At 50.0% G+C, this 21,867-nt stretch overlaps 9 protein-coding genes across 11 annotated transcripts; 6 read left to right on the forward strand and 3 right to left on the reverse strand.

The window, feature by feature from the left end:
- Positions 1–311: 311 nt before the first annotated feature.
- FVEG_09213 (hypothetical protein) lies at positions 312–3,432 on the forward strand. Of its 2 annotated transcripts, XM_018898189.1 has the most exons (3): positions 312–514; positions 574–1,868; positions 1,942–3,432. In XM_018898189.1, exons 2-3 carry the CDS (start codon positions 1,230–1,232, stop codon positions 2,167–2,169), a joined length of 867 nt encoding a protein of 288 aa, XP_018756028.1. In that variant the 5' UTR covers positions 312–514; positions 574–1,229; the 3' UTR covers positions 2,170–3,432. The 2 variants fall into 2 exon arrangements, with proteins under 2 accessions (XP_018756028.1, XP_018756027.1); XM_018898188.1 differs by having other exon boundaries at positions 312–1,868.
- Positions 2,467–6,953, reverse strand: FVEG_09214 (2-dehydropantoate 2-reductase). Its single transcript, XM_018898190.1, has one exon. It carries the CDS (start codon positions 6,648–6,650, stop codon positions 5,244–5,246), a length of 1,407 nt encoding a protein of 468 aa, XP_018756029.1. The 5' UTR covers positions 6,651–6,953; the 3' UTR covers positions 2,467–5,243.
- A 600-nt stretch (positions 6,954–7,553) lies between these two features.
- Positions 7,554–11,560, forward strand: FVEG_09215 (DNA excision repair protein ERCC-6). Its single transcript, XM_018898191.1, has one exon. The coding sequence runs from the start codon at positions 7,957–7,959 to the stop codon at positions 11,437–11,439; it is 3,483 nt and encodes a 1,160-aa protein (XP_018756030.1). The 5' UTR covers positions 7,554–7,956; the 3' UTR covers positions 11,440–11,560.
- Positions 11,045–12,621, reverse strand: FVEG_09216 (40S ribosomal protein S14; the record flags this gene model as incomplete). 2 transcript variants are annotated; one of them, XM_018898192.1, is made up of 4 exons in its annotated part: positions 12,412–12,621; positions 12,256–12,328; positions 12,005–12,165; positions 11,045–11,948 (listed from the first exon to the last, which is right to left on the reverse strand). In XM_018898192.1, exons 1-4 carry the CDS (start codon positions 12,479–12,481, stop codon positions 11,797–11,799), a joined length of 456 nt encoding a protein of 151 aa, XP_018756031.1. In that variant the 5' UTR covers positions 12,482–12,621. The 2 variants fall into 2 exon arrangements, with proteins under 2 accessions (XP_018756031.1, XP_018756032.1); XM_018898193.1 differs by lacking the exon at positions 12,412–12,621 and having other exon boundaries at positions 11,797–11,948; positions 12,256–12,386.
- On the forward strand, positions 12,591–14,512 carry FVEG_09217 (60S ribosomal protein L7). Its single transcript, XM_018898194.1, has 3 exons — positions 12,591–12,766; positions 13,290–13,398; positions 13,571–14,512. The coding sequence occupies exons 1-3, from the start codon at positions 12,756–12,758 to the stop codon at positions 14,195–14,197; spliced, it is 747 nt and encodes a 248-aa protein (XP_018756033.1). The 5' UTR covers positions 12,591–12,755; the 3' UTR covers positions 14,198–14,512.
- On the reverse strand, positions 13,012–15,458 carry FVEG_09218 (hypothetical protein). The gene is made up of 2 exons (XM_018898195.1): positions 14,956–15,458; positions 13,012–14,906 (listed from the first exon to the last, which is right to left on the reverse strand). Exons 1-2 carry the CDS (start codon positions 15,292–15,294, stop codon positions 14,535–14,537), a joined length of 711 nt encoding a protein of 236 aa, XP_018756034.1. The 5' UTR covers positions 15,295–15,458; the 3' UTR covers positions 13,012–14,534.
- Positions 15,459–15,852: 394 nt separating this feature from the next.
- FVEG_09219 (eukaryotic translation initiation factor 3 subunit C) lies at positions 15,853–19,158 on the forward strand. Its single transcript, XM_018898196.1, has 3 exons — positions 15,853–16,398; positions 16,465–17,441; positions 17,497–19,158. The coding sequence occupies exons 1-3, from the start codon at positions 16,062–16,064 to the stop codon at positions 18,757–18,759; spliced, it is 2,577 nt and encodes an 858-aa protein (XP_018756035.1). The 5' UTR covers positions 15,853–16,061; the 3' UTR covers positions 18,760–19,158.
- Positions 19,159–19,329: 171 nt separating this feature from the next.
- FVEG_09220 (hypothetical protein) lies at positions 19,330–20,465 on the forward strand. Its single transcript, XM_018898197.1, has 2 exons — positions 19,330–19,793; positions 19,846–20,465. Exons 1-2 carry the CDS (start codon positions 19,473–19,475, stop codon positions 20,275–20,277), a joined length of 753 nt encoding a protein of 250 aa, XP_018756036.1. The 5' UTR covers positions 19,330–19,472; the 3' UTR covers positions 20,278–20,465.
- A 148-nt stretch (positions 20,466–20,613) lies between these two features.
- Positions 20,614–21,793, forward strand: FVEG_09221 (30S ribosomal protein S10, mitochondrial). Its single transcript, XM_018898198.1, has 3 exons — positions 20,614–20,715; positions 20,774–20,814; positions 20,886–21,793. The coding sequence occupies exons 1-3, from the start codon at positions 20,677–20,679 to the stop codon at positions 21,520–21,522; spliced, it is 717 nt and encodes a 238-aa protein (XP_018756037.1). The 5' UTR covers positions 20,614–20,676; the 3' UTR covers positions 21,523–21,793.
- Positions 21,794–21,867: the final 74 nt, after the last annotated feature.

The raw sequence follows: 21,867 nt of genomic DNA on the forward strand, positions 1-21,867 counted from the left end.
TCTAATCGAGAGAGCTTGCCTTCAAAGCAATGCTATTGCATTGTGCTCTTATCCTTGCTAGTCATGATGGATGCCAGGGGTGGCTCTTGTTTCTATATCAGGCACCCTGGAGACCTTGCAATGGACATAAGATCGTCAAATTGACCACCCTCCAGACCCTGGCCTTGGTTAACAGGTAGTCTCCGCAGCCCAGCACTTGTCGGACGGGGATTGTTCTCATACCGGACTGGGCAAAATCTCCAAGTGCTTTAACCTGCAGCATGAACGCAGAGAGGCCAGTGATCCACTCCCTCTGCGACCCTGCTCTAGCTACTCCGTCATCAGACGATATAGGCCTGCCCTGGTACTGGCAACGCTTGCCAGGTTACTAGCCCTTTTGTTAAATACGTTTACTGACCCCAGGCCGGGAGCTAAAAGAGATCTTGTGAGGGGACGTATCCTATCATACAAAATAAAGCATTGCCGCTTCTACAAACTCGCCTTCCTATCGACTGCCTTACTCGGTGTAGTAGTGGTATGTCCTAATAGCATTCATCCTAATCAAGTCCTTCTCTTATGCCTTCTCTCTCCAAGACAGCAGCTTCGAATTGAATGCGCATTCAACACACTCCTTTGGACTACTCACAACCGTTACGCTATTATAACACTTCTGCCTGAGCTCACCCCCCCAACACGGCCCTCCAACGCCAGTCACCAGCGTCTCACTCAACTACGGAAACGGGAAAGCCTCTGGCCCGGTACCAATCAGTGACAATTCAGACAATATATGTGGCAAGCTGCTTAGTAGCTAGTAACGCTATCGACTTACACTTCAGACGCAAAATACAACATCCAGAAGCCTAGCTCGACGCACACAAATTACACCGTTTTGGACACCACTAGATAACCCTTTCTCTTCCTCACCGTAGCCCGCAAGGGCTTCATCCTGTCAAATTCTTTCCATTCAGAGCCCAGCGGCCGTCCAGAGCGGTTCGCTCTGGAGGACCTCATGTATCGGAGGCACGCTGGCGGGCACCTATCGAGTGGGGGATTATACCGTGGACTACTCGGGTCAGGGCTCACAATCAGGACAGCAAAATCAACATCAGCAGGCGTATGATACGTCACTTCATCAGCGTTCACGACACCAGCAGCCTCGGGCCTCTATTCACCATCCTGGAGGCCCGGCTGCTGGTATTCATGGCACTCCCGACCCGCATCACGGAAACCCTCATGTCCAGCACGCAGCGATGGCTCAACACCATCAGCACCCATCGCCACAGATGGTCATGGACCCTTCTCATCTAGGACATCATCGTCTGGGGCCGCCTCAGTTTGGAGCCCCAGGACAAGTCATGGCCCCTATGTACCAGACTCTTTCGACCCCAACACCACCGAATCACCCTCAGCATTCTTTGCCTCCACCCGGCTCTAAACGGCCACGACCCAGTGATCTTGATCTATCTGTTACAGGAATGGCTGACTTGGACCATTCGGACCTCAGCGGCATGCAACAGACACCTTTAGGAGCAGCATATGCTCACGCTGCCGCCGTGGCAGTTTCACAGCCTCAACACCAACCTATACATCACCACCACCACCTCCCCGACTCGGAGCCACCATCCAAGATGATGCGCCGCGACGATGGCTTAGGGGGAGCCCCAAGCGTTGTGGGACAAATTGGAATGCCGGATCCAGCACCTCGCCCCCGAGGCCCTAAACTGAAGTTCACGCCAGAAGATGACCAGCTGTTGATCGAACTGAAGGAAAACAAGAACTTGACGTGGAAGCAAATAGCAGACTTCTTCCCAGGACGATCTTCAGGGACATTACAAGTTCGATACTGCACGAAGCTCAAAGCCAAAACCACGAACTGGACCGACGAGACGGTACGTTAACCAGCGAACTAGCCCTTGATTACCTTGGTGATGTGATTAAAGAATTTTCTGACTTTACCCTTAGGACCAAAAGCTCCGAACTGCCCTTCAGGACTACGAGAACGAGAAATGGAGAATCGTCGCCAATAAAGTTGGCACTGGCTTTACTCCTGCAGCGTGTCGAGAACGGGCCGAGCAGCTAATGGTTGAGGACCCAGCAACTTTGGCGGCTTTGTCACAGTCATTATCACCAGCTGTAGCCTCAAACGCAGAATCCGAAGAGCCCTTATATTCCCATCATCAGCTTCAATAATAAAAGAAAAATAATTGTGCCGGCGGAGGGTTCATTCTATAATCGCGACGCATCAAAAACACCACATTCCCCTTTCAGAACGCTCCTTATTTCTTTACGATCATTCGACCTACGCCCAAAACACATTCGCTTTTGCATTTGGCTACTCTCGGCCATCATAATAAACACTACGACAACTTTATCAACGACCCCAAGGCCTCCTTCCTAGAGTTGTTGACTTGAGCACACCGGTTTCAGCCCAGGCAGTGCACAACGCACCCACGACTTGTTTCTTTTATCCCTGTATTAATTTCTTTTGTTCCGTGTGCTTACAGGCCGTTTCATTGTTTCTTTCGTATTCGAGACTGGCCTTTTTTTGTCACAAACCCTTTTTTTTAACATTAATCATACTTCACTTCCCCATTCCCCTTCTCAGAAAAATTGTCTTGTATTCCGTTTTGTTACGTCTATGATCTCCTATGTCGCTTTACGAAAAAAACTATAGACCTGGGAGCCCCGGAAAAGGAGAAAGAATTATTTACATGCACTTAATATTCCCCATCCTTCAGCCAGGGGAAACCGTCCAATCGCTTGGGATATGTGGCTGATCACACTTTCTTGTCACTTATTACCCTTATCTTATAACTATATTCTACCTCTTAATCATTTATGTACGGGAGCAAAAGCAGGATCATGGGCGGAGCAGGTTTCCTTTTTTGGCGCAGCGTATTTTTCGGGTTTGTGTATGTAGAACGACGGACGAACAGGAGCATATTGTGATGTTTCTTGATACCACAGAAGAGGAAACGGAGCATGTAAGCGTAGAGCACGAAAGGAAAGGCTGGGGCTGGGGGTGGCTGGATTCGGATTCGGGAGACGAAGTCCAGTATAGCTACAGTATCGGGGTGCCATGATTCAGGAACACTTGGAAGACGAAGGCGCTAGATAATAGAAGACAAGATCTGCTCGATCATCATCAGAATCACGCCATGAGGCTCCTCTCTCTCAGGTCCAGAGCCGTGACGTTAGAAAGACGAGAAAATGGAGCCGGTTCACCTCGACTCCGAACGTTGTGATGCCCTATAATTGAAGCCTTGAAACGATATATAACGCCCAAACTGCAAAGGTTCCCTCGGATCTGGCTCAGAGCACCCCCCTGTATGCTTTGTCTCACCGGAACCGGTCTCCACAGTTGAGCTAGACGAAACGAAAGTGTTTATGCTTTAAATCCCTGCCACACTCCGCGCATCTTGCCTGCCCATGAGAGATGTAGGCATGTATGTAGTATGTATCTATGCATGCATAGGGGGGTCGCTGCGATCAGTTATGATATAGGTAGGGTAAGGCGGGACCTTGCCACGTAGCTATCTGTCTGTACAGAGAGAGACAGTGCTGCTGCGGCACAATCGCCATGGTTGCCGACTGGCGGGGGCCAACCCTGAAGAAAAAGGCTGCCAGCGAGCGGATGGAGCCGATGAAACGGAGGGCAAAGGGCCCTTTGGGTGTCATGTCACCTGTGGCTTTGAGGCGGTCGAGTCCATACTACCGGTGTCCTCGTGATGTTAATACTTTGTCGACAGGCTATATGACCAGAAGAGTGTAGAAGGCCCGATCTTGGCTGTGATGGATTGAGATGAGTTGATGGGATGGTGCTTTGTTGTTTGCCTAACCTTGAGAGAGGGACCCGCCTCGTTCTGGTTAACTTGTTGCATTACACCGCATGGGATGCGAGTCACGGCGCTAAACGATGGCGTTTTTTGAGCTCGAGCTACGAAGAGTAACAGTTATTTCAGATATGCGGGTGCGCATGCGTGCTGGCTCTGTGATGAGCTGCGTGGTGTCTCATTGTGACGTGTTGGGTGAGGAGGAATGGGTCAGTATGTATGCATGTGCGAGCGCGCGTCTGTAAGAGACGCGTTGAGCGGTCACACGACGCCAAGTGCAGTCGCACAGCGGTCGAGAGGAGGTAACACAAGATGTAGGTCGCGTAGCATGCTGTGTTTGGGATGATCTTCATGCTCCGGGGTTGAGGTCGTGTCGAGCCACGGCTATCGAGGTCATCTCAGAGCTGAGAGCATGAAAGAGCAGCAGCTGTGCCACATCTCATCACAGGTAGCTAGCTAGGAAGCAAGCAAGACAACAGTACCTACATGTCGGAGAGCCGGGTAACGTAGAGGGTTACCGCCGCTGAAACAACTCTTTCGAAATCTCCGATGTGCAATCTCTAAGCGAGGCATTATGGCTGGCTGATGTTGTTGACTTGATGTAGGTACTGCATAATATCATAAAGCAGACTGCCCGATCTGTGAAAAACTAGGCCTGAAACTGGCTTCAAGTCCCGGTTGCTACACTGACGATGCGTGATAAAACTTGGGGCACAACACCCCCTTCCCAGTCTTGGTCATGGATTTGTCAACCCCCCGTCGACCGAGACTTTTTGACCCATCCCAGGGCTATAACGGTCTGAGTTTTCAGGTCACATCGGCGGCCAGAGATGGATAGGATAAAGAGGAGAGGAGGGGGGAGGAGAGGGAGGTTGGGTCGATATGACGGCGGTGTTTGGTGACGATGCATTGCGACGCTGAACTTGGTTAAGATGCCTGCATGTTTCTTTTTCGCCCCACGAGAGAGATGGGCTTTAAAACGTTTGTTTCATCTGGTTGGCAGAAAGGTTTTCGAGAGGGTTAGCGCGAGTCGATAACCACCTGTCTTATGGGCTATATAACTCAGTCTTATAAGTTGGGTTGAGTTTAGACCCCTGGCAATCGAGACCGAGGAAGAAACGAATACAGCCAAACAAAACGAAACGAAACACGCCACTTCCGGGAATTCCCAGTCGCCTTGTCAAATGTGACAGGACATATCCCCCAATGCGGATGTGAGCCTTGTTAATTCATTATCTCGTGCTGGCTTCTCTTGCAAGGATGCAGACGTTGGCCCGGAGCCGATCACAACCCTGGTCAGCCAAAATCTGCCAGGTGCCTATTTGGACAACATTCATGGCCCATGCTCATCCAATGTGCGGAGGGAAGTTGGATTGACCACAACCGATGGCAGGGCACGTCCCCGGATCTCCAATAGCCATGACTCTGTCATCATTTTCCTGCATCTGTCCCGGAACCGTTGAAGCAACTTCCAAGTTGATCCACATCTAGGGTTCTGCCAGCCTCCACCAGCTCGACCAAGGTGCCGTGGCCCGTAACCTCTAGTCCCGGGTCTAGGAACGCTGCCATCTCAACTAGCCAGCCGTTGAAGTCCCTGATCTCGGTTGATCTGCCGGCACGCACGTCTTGCAGCATGGAGCTTGTGTTCTCCCTAACTTTGTGACCCACTCGATAGATCATGTCCTTCAGCTGAGGATGTGAGAATCTTTCCTGCAGGCTCTTGGGGGAGAGATCGATGGCCGTCTCAGGCTCGCCTGGTAGACGTCCTTCCTGCCGTCCAATGATTTCTGCGCTGCTCTCGTGGGCCACCAGAAGTTGGAGCACTTGACTTGCTTCGCTTAGAAGCTGGTCAATGACTCGTGCGAGAACTCCATCTGATTCAGTGAATAGAGCTCCATTTTTGCAACCCAGAATAGCTGTCAAAGGGTTGATTACCGCGTTAACGACGAGCTTTTCCAATTGCAGAATCCAAAGCTCCCCTCTAGGCACAGACCTAGCCTCTAGGTGAGGGGCTTCTAGTAGCTGCTTGACTAAGTATGCTGTCTTCCCAAGCGAAATGGAGTTCGGGAGAACCGCTCCGACGACAACATCAGCTTGGGAGGCATGAAAGCTTCTGAATGTCCCCTGGGATGTCACTCCATGGGTTGTAACGCAAGCTAAAAAGTTGGGCTCATGGCTGCTATGATAGCGATGGGAAACGTATAAGGATCCATGAGGAGGCCACAATTTCGACATTCCGTTTTGAGCGAATAACACAGTGCTGTTTCGGTCCAGGTAACCTCGAACTCGGTCAACCTGTGGCAGGGCAGCTGAAGCCTTGGTCAAGACGATGAGGTTCTTTAGCTTTTCGCCATCGGCGACCTCTCGCACTGGGCCGAAATCCGGCTCATTCTCCGTCCACCATTCAATATCGAAGTTTTTGTTCTTCTCCAGCTTGTCCTGGCGCAAAATTTCAATGCCATCACTCTCGATCCATTGCTCCAGGAGCTCCTTTCTGTGAACAACCAATGTGATTGGGGGCCTGTCAGGCGCTTGGGCCAGTGAAGTTGCGAAGAGGCGGCCTAAGTTACCTACTCCCAGGACGTAGATCCGCTGGTCGGAATCACCAGAAGCAGACGAGGTTGAAGGGTCAGAATCATGGTAAGAAGCAAGGTTTGACAGGTTCCATGCAAAGAGCGTAGGGGTCGGCCTTACGTCATTACAACATACTTCGAGCCATGAGGGTCTCTGAGAATACATTCTGACTGAAGCGACTGAAGCGAGAGGCCAAATCCGGCGTGGACGGGTAGCAATCCTGAGGCGGTGAGACTGATTAAAATTGAACAAGATAGACCGCATTTTGAACCCTAATAGATTGGAAAGTCTGACTGTATTATACGAGGACCGGTAGTGCCGGCACTTGCAGGAAACGATGGACTCGTCGTCAGTCGATCAGAGACGCTAGAAGTGTCGTATGTTGCTGATGGAGACGGGCTGGGCTTGTCTGTCATTGGGAAGCTGAAGACGGGACCCAATTGGGAGAGGTTTATCGGACCGACAGTGAAGACATAGCTTCTATTGAGTTTGGAGAGTGGGATAACCCAGAAAACGGAGATTTGTTATGGTTCGACTATATGCAACTCATTGTGGATGTAGTTGAAAATAAGGAAGGTGGTGATCTGAACTCAATGCTGGGGCGGGTGGAGTTGGTCTCACAGTGTAGACAACAAGGTTGATGTGGTAGCACTGTATTTTCAAGACAGTAGACTAGGTACCTAACTATATATAGTTACTGTAGTAATTCAACCTCGAGATCCTTACAGTACATAACAAATTAAACTATTTTAGTATAATGAGGACTGATAGAATGTTGCCATAAGTTTAGAAAAAATTACAGTTCGAAGTGTCTTCAACGCACTTGAAGCCGCGTGAAGTGGTTAACAGCTCATGCCTACCTACGCTGAGCTTTAACAAGTGCCCGACTACCTTATGGCCCAGTTGCACCATAGTTGAATGAAGGATACAATAAAGAAGATATACAGCGTAAGCATAAACTCTAAAGCAACTAGACTTGACTGTCTTTCTGCCAATGATGATGATGTCCCAAGTTATTGCCAGTTGAGATGCACGTCGATTTCCAATTAACACCTAGGGACCCGCTTGGTGCCTGGATTCCTGTGCGCACCAATCAGCACACGTTTCTCTCACTTTTAGCACGCCCTGCAGCCTAGACTCGTCTTTCATCTTCACTTCTTCGACGTCATCACAGTCTATTATTTGCGTGCAAAGGCGACTTCGACTTTTCGCAACTGATTGATATTATCATTTCCTCACTTTTCCCTCCAAGGTTCCAGCCTCAGATAAATACCCAGATCTGCCAAGATCTTTCAACGAAGCTAGAAGCGCCTAATCAAGTGCAACGTAATCCAAACCAATTCTGTGCATTCTCATTCACGCACGTTTTTAACCTCCTGTCATTACCCGCAAGTTTCAACCCATCTCAAGCTTTCACTGAATCATGAGGATGAGGGCTCATCAGTGATAAATCACGACAACCGTTTATCTTCTCATTTTGTAAAGCGCAGAGTCGACTGCTCGATTTCTCCTTACCCGAGAGCACAGGAAGCGCACCTTTGTGAACTCTGCAACCAGCACGTCTTTCACCATGGCATCTGAAGATGAGGCCTCAGATAATCGAGAGATCAACAAAGCAGCACTTCTTGATCGAATGGTTGCCGCTGCACAGCAAAGCGCATCTCAAGATGAAGAAGTCAAAGAAGAGCAGCCCAACACCGAAGGTCTCAACGAAGAAGATGCTCTGCGCAATTTGACTGGCACCGTAAGAGATCAGAATGACCTGGAACGCGACATCACACTCCAAGCCAATGCCGCACTCAACGAAGCTGAGGACAAGAAGGATCAAACCCGCATCGAAAAGTTGGAAGCCACCAAGCATCGGCTTCAGCTTCAACTGGACAAAGAGAAGAAGCGCCTAGAGAAAGTTGCCCACAGCAATGTCTACCAAACTCGAAACATCCAGAAGGAAATCGCAAAACTCGATGAAGAAATCAGACAAGTGAGCAATGACATATCTGATTTCCAGGCACGAATAAAGAAGCGCCATGAAGAAAGCTCTGTGGACGATTCGAACAAGTCCAAATCTACTAGGCTTCCTGGTGAAAGCCACCGTGACTTTCTGATTCGAACTGGAAAGATCACACCCTTTGCCAAGATTGGAGGACCACGACCTGCAGGAATTCAAGGCCAACTTGCCGATACGATTCTGGATGCGGAAGAAGAGGCAGCAGCCGAACAGCTCGGAGGAGAGCTTGAAGGGCCTGCTTCGCATCAACGACTTCGCAGACCTGGATTTGCTGATGAGCTTGACTCGGAACCCGAACCCCCTCAACCAGCACCAGCTGTTGAGAGTGAGTTCTCGTTAAGGCCAAGGAAAAAACGTCGCATGCAAAAGGAGCGTAGCCCGTCTGCGGATTTTGAACCCGAAGCATCCGGTTCTGAATCTCACGACGATGATGTCTGGAAGCAAGGGAACGAGGATGATCTAATTAGAGAGCAACGCCGTCAGAACAAAGCCAAGGCTAAGGCTGCCGATCAGGAGCAGATCGATCTTAGTAAGATCGATGATGGTAATGAAGCCCATTTCAAGGCCCGCTTGAACGACTGGGTGACTCGAAGAAGTCGTGCACGGAGGGCTCGGAAGCAAGCAGTCGACGTGTCTGGTGATGCTGGAGAGAGCGATGAGGAAGAAGAAGAATGGTTCAAACCGGCTCCCGACTTTCCCGACTACAGCTTTGGTGACGATCTGAAACTGCCTGGAGATATTCACCCGTCGCTCTTCGGATACCAAAAGACAGGCGTACAATGGCTTGCCGAACTTTATAAGCAGAACGTTGGGGGCATCATTGGTGATGAGATGGGTCTGGGAAAGACTGTACAGCTTATTGCCTTCATCGCGGCTCTCCACTACAGCAAAAAACTACGCCGTCCTGTCATTGTTGTTGCGCCTGCTACACTTCTGCGACAATGGGTGAGTGAATTTCACCGCTGGTGGCCACCACTTCGCGTGTCCATTTTGCACGCTTCTGGTAGTGGTATGATGAATCCCAAGTTCGAAGACGAGTATGATCTGGATCATTACCAGCCATTAGCCACCAAGTCAGAAAAGGCTGCTCAAAGAATCGTCAACGGAGTCGTCAAGAGTGGGCATGTCTTGGTAACGACGTACACTGGTCTTCAGACATACGCCGAGACTTTGCTGCCAGTTCAATGGGACTATGCAGTTCTGGACGAAGGACACAAAATTCGCAACCCAAACGCCGAAATTACTGTTACTTGCAAAGAACTCAGCACACCGAACCGAGTTATCCTCTCGGGAACACCGGTCCAGAACAACTTGACCGAACTGTGGTCACTCTTCGATTTTATTTATCCTATGCGGTTGGGAACCCTCGTCAATTTCAGAGCTCAATTCGAGATCCCGATCCGTCAAGGTGGTTATGCCAACGCATCTAATCTGCAGGTCATGACAGCAGAGAAATGTGCAGAAGCATTGAAAGAAACAATTGGAGAATATCTACTTCAGCGTTTGAAAGTCGATGTCGCGGCGGATCTCCCGGAAAAGACAGAGCAAGTGTTGTTTTGCAAATTGACTGATGGCCAGCATAAGGCGTATGAGACTTTCATCAAATCGGATGAGGTCTCGGCCATCTTGAATCGAAGGCGGCAATCACTTTACGGCATTGACATATTGCGCAAGATCTGTAACCACCCAGATCTGCTCGACAAGACTCTAGCAAAGAAAGCTGGCTACGATTTTGGGAACCCCAAGCTATCTGCCAAATTGCAGCTCACAAAGGATCTACTACAAAAGGTCATGATCCCTAATGGACACAAGACGCTCCTCTTCTCACAAGGTAAACAAATGTTGAACATTATCGAGAAATGTATCAGCGAATGTGGAATCTCTTACGTGCGAATGGATGGAGAGACACCCGTCGACCAACGCCAGCCAATGATCGACAGATTCAATGAAAGCCCGGATATTCATGTGTTCCTCATGACAACTCGGACCGGAGGATTGGGAACAAATCTCACTGGTGCTGATCGTATCATCATCTTTGACCCTGACTGGAACCCTTCAACAGATCTCCAAGCTCGAGAAAGAGCATGGAGACTCGGCCAGAAGAAACCGGTAAAAATCTACAGACTGATGACAGAAGGGACCATCGAAGAGAAGATATATCATCGCCAAATTTTCAAGCAGTTCATGACGAACAAAGTTCTGAAGGATCCAAAGCAGCGCAGCAGTTATGATCTGTCAGACCTCTACGACCTCTTCAGTTACAACACAGGGGAAGACGCGAGTGCCAATCGAAGTGAGCTCTTCAAGAAGGCCGAAGTTGAACTTGCTACAGGAGATGGCGAACAGGGGCAAAGGTCAGAATCAGCTCAGAATGTGGCAGGCGGAACAGATGTGGAGAGCAAAGAGCTCCGACAGATGGGTCTGGTAGCTGCTATGGAAGACTTTCGAGAAGACAAGTCTGTCCAAGACGAGAAGCGCATGTTGGATGGTATCTTTGCTAAGTCAGTCAACAATGCCTACGACCACGAGGCTATTGTGAATGGGCCCCAGAAAGCAAAGGCGGACATGTCTGTTCTGCAACAAGAAGCCAACATGGTAGCCCGTCAAGCTGCAGCACACCTCCGCCAAGCTGGCGCAGAGGCGCGAAGAGTTCCCATAGGCACTGTTACATGGACTGGTGAGGTGGGGCAGGCTGGCCGTCCTGGGGCTAACCGTCGCCGTGGAGGACCGAGCTCAGCAGCCATCATGAGTAACTTGGCAGACCGCCAGGGTCTTGATACAGGGAGTGGGGGAAGTTCTCGTTCAGGAACTCCTGGTGCAGACAAGAATCTAAAGTCTAAAGACTTTGTGGCCATGATCAAAACATTCATTAACCGCCACAATGGTCGAGTCCCCAGCAAGATGCTGGTAGACCACTTCAACCCCTACTGCCCAGGGAAGAAGCAGAGCGACGAGTTCAAATCTGCTCTAGACAAGGTTGCAGTATTAAACAAAACCGGAGGTGCCGGTAGAGGAATCTGGACACTCAAGCCAGGTGTAAAATAATAAGTATGAACAGGGCATGATTTGGCGAGGAGTTCAGGAGACATCGAGATCACATAGAGTAGACACAGCGGCTTATAAATGTAAACAATTGCTTTTTATCTCACATCATCGTTTATCGTCAACCGCATAGCTGGAAGGCATCACATCATGGAACAAATCTGACAAGAGGATGATTCATAGGCCTTCTTCGGGCGAATTCATAACTGTCTACTGCGTCCTAACCCATAACCTGACCAGGCTCTGCAGTGTAGACTGGAGACCAGGCGAAAAAGCCGTTCTCCTCGTGATTCTCAACGCCACAGAGAAACCAGATAGCGAATCTCCTGTCCGATCCAAGCCACCCCATGAGCGAGTAGCTTAGAGACGACGACCACGGCGACCACCCTTTCTGCGGGTAGAGTCGGAGGGAGTAGGGGTAACGTCCTCAATTCGGCCGATCTTCATGCCAGCACGGGCGAGGGCACGGAGAGCGGACTGGGCACCGGGACCGGGGGTCTTGGTACCGTTACCTGCATGTGAATTAGAATGACTGGTCTGAGTGAGGGGCACTCCCGATTGAACTTACCACCAGTGGCACGGATCTTGATGTGAAGAGCGTTGATGCCAAGCTCCTTGCAGCGGGCAGCGACGTCCTGGGCAGCCAACATGGCAGCGTAGGGGGAGGACTCGTCACGGTCGGCCTTGACCTTCATACCACCAGTGACACGGGTGATGGTCTCACGGCCACTGGAATCACCCAAGTTAGCCTCATTGAACCATACAACACAGCAATTTCTCCTTCAAATTTTCATGTTCCTTTTTCACGGGCTGACGAACCTCAGATCGGTGACGTGGACGAAGGTATCGTTGAAGGAGGCGAAGATACGGGCAACGCCGAAGACCAGCTCGCCTGTTGAAACAATTTCGTTAGTCCATGATCTCATCTCTCTCTTCCTCAATCTGCTCGAGATTCGTCCAAGGGTGGTCGCATACCATCGCGAACGGAGGGTCCGAGGGAGATGTTCTCCTGGGGAGCGCGGGTGGTGGTCTTCTTGGGAGCCATTTTGAAGGGATGGGCGACTGCTGGTTGTTTCGTCACTTGGCGGTTGAGAATGAGGATCTCCAAATGTTATTTGGATGCGATTGCGCCCAAAAAATTCCATGGTGCGAGGGGTGATGGTCCGTGCACAGTTGGGGTTTGCAAAACCCTAAGGGGGATCCACTGGAAATTTCGGCAGAAAATTTCTGTTAGCAAAAAGGCGGGCGTTCCCCTTCTGCAACCCACGCTTCCGACCGACAACCACTAACCGACCTCTCCAACAGCCGTCGCCGACAAAATGGGTGCTACGTATGTGAATCCTCCCTGAGGACGTGGACGATATGGGCAGATGCCCTGGTTCTCGAGATTTCTTTTGCTTTGCGGATTGCCGTGGTCCTCTCGCTGGAAAGTCACTGCCTCTGAAACGAGTCGTTGACCGCCAGCTCGATCTTTCTTGAGCTTCTCCCTCAATTGTGCTAGGCTTGAAACACAGTTTGGGCATTGAGAGATGTTGCTTGGGGTGTTGGAGATGAAGATGAAATACTCTTCTTTCCCAAAATCATTATCGTCGAATTGCACGCGGTCGCTGAAACTCGCACCACAAACCAATTCTTCGAGTATCTTTCTTGAACTCTATGTTTGAGGCGTTGTCGGATGAGCGGTCACGGAAACCACCTCGATACTCGTATCATGGCCTTCCAGCTCACCGATTAAAAACATCTTTCGAGTTAGCCAAGCAGAGAATGCTGCATTGCAACAGTTCTCGCACCGGCGCTCTGTTCCATACCACGTCCTGTGGTATCGTGGACTGCGAGCTAATCTGATTCTATAGCGTTCCTACCAACGACCAGATCCTGGTCCCCGAGACCCTTCTCAAGAAGCGCAAGTCTCAGGAGAAGGCCCGCGCTGAGCGCACCGACGCCATTGAGAAGAAGAAGGCTGTAAGTAATACCCTCCTTTTACACTGGCACTATGATGGAAAACATACATTCATCAACTAGACTTCGGTCGATGCTGTTGATAGTTAACCTTCTTTCGGGTCTGACATTGCCTGACTGATTCCAATCATTTCTTCAACCACTTGCAAGACATGGACTGACCAGTTTGAAATAGGCCAACAAGGAGAAGCGTCAGGTCATCTTCAAGCGTGCTGAGAAGTACGTCCAGGAGTACCGCGATGCTGAGCGTGAGAAGATCCGTCTTCACCGCGTCGCTAAGGCCGAGGACTCTGCTTTCGTCCCTGCCGAGGCTAAGCTGATCTTCGTCGTCCGCATCAAGGGTATCAACAAGATGCCCCCCAAGCCCCGCAAGATCCTCCAGCTCCTCCGTCTCCTTCAGATCAACAACGGTGTCTTCGTCAAGGTCACAAAGGCCATCACTGAGATGCTCAAGGTCGTCGAGCCCTGGATCGCTTACGGTTACCCCAACCTGAAGACCGTCAAGGAGCTCGTCTACAAGCGCGGTTACGGAAAGGTCAACAAGCAGCGTGTTGCTCTCACCGACAACGCCATCGTTGAGGAGAACCTCGGCAAGTACGGCATTGTCTGTGTTGAGGATCTCATCCACGAGATCTACACCGTCGGGCCCAACTTCAAGCAGGCCTCCAACTTCCTCTGGCCCTTCAAGCTCTCTAACCCCACCGGTGGCTTCCGCCCCCGCAAGTTCAAGCACTTCATCGAGGGTGGTGACCTTGGCAACCGCGAGGAGGCTATCAACGCTCTCGTCCGCCAGATGAACTAAGCGTTGGTTTCTCTAAATAAAAAGGGTTTTAAGGGATCGGTCGTTAGGACCTAACGGATTCAAAAAAGATTTGCATTTGACTGCTCGGCGTTCTTATCATGACAAGGGGAAATGGCAATTGATACCGTGATTAATGACACCCGAGTTTTCAAATTATTCTACCAGTGATATCCTGTGATGTGAAGCAATTGTGAAGAGTTTTCTCACTTGCCGTCTGAATGCTCGCCATACATGTGAGGGGAATTAATAATGCCAATTATACATGTGGAGAACCACTTTTAAATCTATGGATCTTGAATCTTCATGTCTCCAAAGATCGGGTAGGTATTCTGGTATTCTACATCTTGATATCAAAGCTTGTGCCACAACCACAGCTACTAGTAGCAAGTGGGTTATCAATGATCTTGAACTGCGAGCCGATCAACTCCATTGTAAAGTCGACTTTGCTTCCCTTGAGAAGGTCGAGAGACGGCTCGTCGAGAATGATCTTGGGGCCTTCTTCCGAGGTTGTGGCCGGATCTGCGTCATCGGGGATGTACTGGAAAATCGTATCGTCCTCATTCACGATGGATGACCACTCGGCGGCGTCCTTGGCTGGCAAAGTAACAAGGCTCATGAGATATTGGAAGCCATGGCAACCACCACTCTCGACTTGAATTCTTAGAGCGAGATTCGGATTGCCGTCCTTGTCCATAATTTTGTTGAGACGCTTTGAGAGTCAGCAATGCCTCCACAGGATCTTTCCTTGTTACAATTACCTTGGCAGCTCGTTCAGTTATCTCCAGCATCATCTCATTGCCATCCTCATCTTGTTGGGGATTCAGTATAGCCCGCGTCTTCTCTCGGATAGCAGTAGTCGAGAATTGCCTCGTGGCTGTTTCCTTTGACTTGAAGTCCAGAGATCGTCTCTGGTGAAAATATGTTCTGGATTGTGTAATGGTGATTTGAGGGGTTCGTAGTCGAGATGGGGGAGTGCATCGTGGAATAAGGAACTCGAGAGGCGTTGAGGTCTGGGTCATCGTTGTGTAGCTTCGTCGTGCAAGTTGAATAAAAGAATTGGCAGTCGACTGCGCATTAGCGCAGTGAATTCGAGCCATTATGAAAATAAGAATTTGAAGGAAGTGAGGTTGTAAAGATGATGTTGGAGGAAAGTGGAATTACTGGTACGTAGCGCATCTAGTTATGCTGAGAAATCCATGTCACAAGCCGATTCCGCTTGCCTCCCGGAGCTCGAAATTCTTCTACGGCCCGGAGACCGAGAGAACGAACCTGGAGGGCAAGGTCCGGCTCAACGACGGATAAGATTTTACCGCCGTTGTATTCCGGGACTCAAGAAATCTTTATATGACAACATTATGATAAGGATAAATTGATCATTTGAATTTCAACAGCCTTGTTAAGTCCTTGTTGATCTATCATCTGCCTTTTGATGCTGATGCATTGTGCTATGCCATGGTCAAGTTTGTCAAATACCTAATTTCTACCATGTATGGAGGCGGGAGGGCACAGAAGAGGCTGCAGACTTTCGGCTGGTTACGCATAACTCTCTTCACCACTGTAACTGCTATTCTCTCGAAATTCGCAGCTTCTACCAAGTAATAAGATCAATACCTAGTATCCGTACCTTTAAACTACTTGTACTCAGATCTCATGCCTAACACAACTTGAAGCTTGTGACTCATGTCATCTCAGCCACTCACCACCAATCTGTGGCTGTGCGCCTATCAGCTCGGTTGCCCCAGCCCCACCCTAACATCCCACACTGAATGAATTTTGTTTTTGGAAGGAACAACCCCGCCCACTGACTTGACTTGAGCCAGGCCAGCCCAACAGACAAGTTTCAGTGTCAAATAATTTGCCCAGCATGTCTCGATTTTTCCGCGGCGGCGACGACAGCTCTAGCGACAGCTCCAGCGACGAGGAGGAGCTCTACTCCGAGGAGGAGGAGGAGGAGGAGCAGCAGCAAGACTCCCAGGAGGATTCTTCCGAGGCCGATAGCGACGACTCCAGCAGCGATGACGAGGGCGGCCGAGGAATCAACAAGTTCTTGAAGGACGCATCCTCCGATAGCGAAGACAGCGACGATGAAGTACGAGCCAAAGTCAAGTCCGCCAAGGACAAGCGGCTGGATGAGTTAGAATCTTCCATCAAGCAAATCGAGAACGGCCAAAAGAACGGCGACTGGACACTCATCTCTGCCGGTACGAGAAGCACTGTCGAATTTTTTGTCGATTCTTTTGGTCAAAAATACTAATAAAAACGCTCAGAATATGAGAAGCTCAACCGCCAGGTCGCTAAGCTGCCCGGCAGCAGACCCCCCAAGCCTTACATCCGTATCCTTGCCGAGCTAGAGGATTTTATGAATGAATCTCTTGCTAAGCAGAAGGTTACACCCAAGAAGATGAACGCCATCCAAGCCCGATCTCTCAACGCCGTCAAGCAAAAGGTCAAGAAGACCAACAAGGAATACCAGACCCAGATCGATGCCTACCGAGCGGACAAGGATGCTTTCATGGAGTCTTCGGACAACGAGCCCGTTGCCCCTGCTCCTAAGCCCAAGAAGGTTTCTCTCCAGGTCGACGCTGCTCCCACTGAGGAGGGCGACGACGATGGTTTCGCTACTGTTGGCAAGGGTGGACGCACACTCCAGTACACCCCCGAGAGCATCTTCAAGCACCTGCGAACCATCATGGAGTCTCGAGGAAAGAAGAACACCGACCGAACAGAGCAGATCAAGACTATGGAGAAGCTCCACGAGATCGCCAACACACCCTACCAAAAGATCCGTGTTCTCCTTACCCTGGTTTCTACTCGCTTCGATGTTGGCTCTGGCGGCGCTGCTGCCATGTCTGTCGAGCACTGGAAGGCCGCCGAGAAGGAGCTCTCAAGCCTTCTTCAAGTCCTCGAGGACAACCACGACTATGTTGTTGTCGAGAACGCTGAGGAGTGGGACGACGATGAGAAGCCCCCTACCCTGCAGGAGGATGAGAAGCACATCAAGGTCCCTGGCAGCATTGTCTCTTACATCGAGCGTCTTGATGACGAGCTCGTCCGTTCCCTCCAGAGCATCGACCCTCACACTTCCGAGTACATCGAGCGACTGCAAGACGAGGGTGCTCTCTACAACATCATCTTCCGTGGCCTCCTCTACTACGAGTACCTCCGAAAGGACGACTCTCTTGAGATCCCCCAAGATAGCGTGAACCGAATTGTTATGCGCCGTCTGGAACACGTCTACTTCAAGGTAATTTCCCAGCCTTTGCTTCCACCTGTTTTCGCATTAACTAACATTTCTTCAGCCCGCCCAAGTTGTTAAGACCTTCGAGGAGAACTGCTGGAAGGTTGTTGGCGAGACCGTCGAGTCTGTCATCACTCCCCGTGACCAAGCCCAGAACGCTGGCAACCTCGTCAATGTTCTCTGCAACTACCTGTTCAGCAACAGTGACGGTATTATCCGTGCCCGAGCTATGTTGTGCCAGGTCTACTTCCTCGCCCTCCACGGCGAGTACTACAAGGCTCGTGATATGATGTTGATGTCCCATCTCCAGGAGAACATCCCCAACTTTGATGTGCAGAGCCAAATCCTTTACAACCGTACTCTGGTGCAAGTTGGTCTCTGTGCTTTCCGCAAGGGTCTCGTTTACGAGGCTCAGAACACTCTCCAGGAGATTTGCGGCAGTGGTCGCCAGAAGGAGCTGCTCGCTCAGGGTGTCATGATGCAGCGATACAACCAAGTGTCTCCTGAGCAGGAGCGCCTTGAGAAGCAACGACAACTGCCATTCCACATGCACATCAACCTCGAGCTCCTCGAGTGTGTGTACTTGACATGCAGCATGCTCCTCGAGATTCCTCTGCTGGCCCAGACTGGATCATCTCCTGATGTCAAGAAGCGAGTGATCAGCAAGACCTATCGCCGCATGTTGGAGTACCATGAGCGACAAATTTTCACTGGTCCTCCTGAGAACACCCGTGACCACGTGATGCAAGCGTCCAAGGCCTTGGCTGCTGGTGAGTGGAAGAAGTCGATTGACTTCATCCACAGCATCAAGATCTGGGACTTGATGCCCAGCGCCGAGGAGATCAAGACCATGCTCTCCAAGCAGATCCAGGAGGAGGGTCTGCGAACCTACCTCTTCACCTACGCCCCCTTCTACGACACCCTCTCCATCGAGACCCTCAGCGCCATGTTCGAGCTTGACTCGACCAAGGTTGCGGCAGTGATCAGCAAGATGATCAGCCACGAGGAGCTCGCTGCCTCTCTGGACCAAGTCACATCCACCGTCATCTTCCGCAAGGGTGTCGAGCTCAGCCGTCTCCAATCGCTTGCTCTCGCCCTATCAGACAAGGCCAGCGCGCTCATCGAGAGCAACGAGCGAACACTGGAGCAAAAGACACAGGGAACATCAAATGCATTCGAGAGACAAGGAGGCCGAGGCCGAGGAGGACAGAGACGGGGTGGTGGACAGGGCCGAGGAGGAGCGCGAGCAGGTGGCAACACACAGCGACAAGCTGGTGGAACACAGTTCACGGGTGGTGCGCTGGGAGCGGCTGTCCGGGGTTAAGAATTGGGGAATGAACGAGATGAGGCGTCTTAGTCGTTTGCATTTTGCATGGGATGGTTTCTTTTAATGAAAAGGGGCGAAGATGCGGAAGCACTCGCTACGTGTCACTAGGTCGAAACGGAATATGGATACATAGAACTCGTCAACATTGCTTGTGCTGGTGCTGGTGCTATGATATGAGATGAGATGAGAGATGACAGGAAGAGTAGATTAAAAGTCTTTACTGTAGCGAACGAATCCATGAGATGAAAGTTATCTGAGCTACATGACCGACTGATACCGTCTGAGGGTCTATAGATAGTGAGGATATGATGTTCAGGTGCTTGACTACCAAACCCGTTCACTCCAAGTTAGAACCAACCATAGAGAGATAGAGACAAGATCATGATGTATCTGGATGTAATATTCTAGTTCCACCTCCGAAGCTAACGATTCTTTGATGGAGTTTCGGGCTTTCGAGGTTGAGCGAAGCGCGCGATTCTTGAGAGACACAAGTGATGACTAAGTTGGCGCGCGGATAAAGACCGAGTCCATCAGTCAGCGATTTCCAATCTCGTCGACTTTTTCCATTGCGGATATGGGCGGCTTGTGAGTGGTCCAAAGGGTTCCCAATCTGGAGACATCATGAGGTAGACTCTTCTGTTTTTGTATATTTTAGTGAGATTTTCCATGTCTTTGTCCATTTCCTTCTCTTTGGTAACTTTTTGTCAATAATGAGAGCTATTTGGCGGCTGCAACACTGTAAAAACGTTAAACCTCTAAACAAGATCAATTCTCAGACGTTGCCACTTGGGCCGTTTTCGATACCCTCTTTACGTTTTAGGGTGGCTATATCCGAGAAATCTCGTATCTCAACTGCTTCTTTCTTCACATCTTCAAGTAATCACCAGCAAAGAGTCATGTCTGAATCAAAGCCTCAAGAAGAGGCAAAGCATGTCGATAATGTTGAGACAAAGAAGGTGGAGGAGTTACCACCGCTGTCGGATCATGAGTTTAAGATCTATAACCGAGCGGCCGACCATATGGAATATTTTGTAAGTGTATCTTTACATCTATCATATAGGTCTCTTATCTAATGTAATACAGCACAACAACTTTCGAAGATCATGGAACCTCCTATGGAATGCCTGCACCAACAACCGTCGACCCCAAGGCATGTCACTAAAGCAGTTCATCATGGAAGGTCTCCAATTTGCTGAACATCTCACCATGCACCACAACATCGAGGAGACGTACATCTTCCCCGTGCTAGCCAAGAAGATGCCCGAGTTCCGAGGAGGACGCGCTGAACTTCTCCGCCAGCACAAGCAGATTCATGCGGGTTTGGATCACTTTGAGGAATACCTCAAGAAGTGCAGGACAGGAGACGAGGAGTTTGAGCTCAGTGTGCTCAAGTCCAAGATGGAGACTTGGGGTGAGGTGCTGTGGAAGCATCTGGACCAAGAGGTTGAGACATTGGGGGCGAATAATATGAGGAAATACTGGAGCAAGGAGGAGATGATGAGGTTACCCATGTGAAAGAAGCGTATGTATTGTTATTTAGCTGTGCTGTTGATATACGTTCCGACATATAAAGAGCAGAATGTGCTATGTGTAAAGGATTAGAGAAATACTTGAAGCTGTTAGGGGATGTCTATGTGAAAGGGCTATGAAGATTTCGGTGTTTGGCCTCCAAATTCAGTTTAAATATATAAACAACTTTTCAGAAGAAATATATAAATTAAACTGTTTAAACTGTTTAATTGAACTGTTTACTTAAAGAGCATTTCTTTTGTTAGTCGTATACACGCGCGCTTAGAGTGTGGATCCTACGATTTTGTATGTGAGCGGGGATAATTGATATTCCATCCGTACACATCTCGAACCAATTTTCGAGCATCATCGCTATCGATCGACGCCCAGCGACAGGCAGGCAAGATGATGCGCCAAAGTATTAGACCCTTGCGGGCTTTCTCGGTATGAAATCTACGACTGAACCATTCTCAATTGTCTCTTCATCTAACATCTGTGCCAGTCCGAGGTGTCATGGATTGCCCGCCGAACACAGGCCTCACTGTACGTTTTCCTACCGAATATCAACTTGCTACGACGATCCATTGCATGATCACAAATATTGACTGATTTAGGGCCAAACCAGAAGATCTGGTCCCAAATAGAGTGGAGGAGTCTCAAACAGAAAAGGCTCCTGAACGCCGATATCCTCGCTCCCTCCAAGCCCTACACCTCAAGCCTCTAAAGCGCGAGGCCGAGCACGGCATCCCCTCGTGCGACCTCCAGCTCCGATCATACAGCGTCCAACCCCTCGAATTCTTCTCCGACTTTGCCCTCCGCGCCGCCTACTACCTCGGCCTGCCCGCCTACGGCCCCGTGCCTCTCCCCCGCATCACAGAGCGCTGGACCGTCCCCCGAGACAACTTCATCTTCAAGAAGTCGCAAGAGAACTTTGAGCGAAAGACACTGCGACGACTTATCCAGATCCGCGACGGTAACCCCGAGACGGTGCAGCTGTGGCTCGCATACCTGCGCAAGCACCAGCTCTACGGCGTAGGAATGAAGGCCAACATGTGGGAGTTTAGCGAGCTGAGCGTTGGGAAGAAGATGGATGCACTGCCGGAGGCGGAGAAGGGTGAGATTGATGCCAAGTGGTCGCATCTTGGTCAAACAAAGACGATTGGCACGGTGGAAAAGGTTGAGGAGTTGCTTAACCAGCGGAGGTTCCGTGAGGCTGCTGGCCTGAGGGCTCCTCCTACGACGAGCGTGTAAGAGTGAGTTGAAGACACAGAGAATGAGTTTGAAGTTCTTGTCCTGTGGTCCTGAGAAGTGGCTGGCCTGTTTGGCATAGACAGGAGGCGGACTTTATGTGTACAATAGCCCATAGAAGGCTCCAATTTTGTAAAATAAACGTTCTGGAATGACAAAGGTAATCTTTTACGGCCGGAAGGAGTGAAGGCTTTATCAAATTTGTTGTTCCTCTTTTCCATGGGATGGTCATTCTGGTGCTTCCAGAAATCAGACTTGGTGATATACTTGCTGGGGCTATAACGTCACAACACCAGCAAATAATTATCCCAGAACCCCAATCACATCCTTAGACAGGAACAGTAAAAT

This window comes from Fusarium verticillioides, chromosome 5, assembly GCF_000149555.1.
Source record: "Fusarium verticillioides 7600 chromosome 5, whole genome shotgun sequence".
Classification (NCBI taxonomy): Eukaryota; Fungi; Ascomycota; class Sordariomycetes; order Hypocreales; family Nectriaceae; genus Fusarium; species Fusarium verticillioides.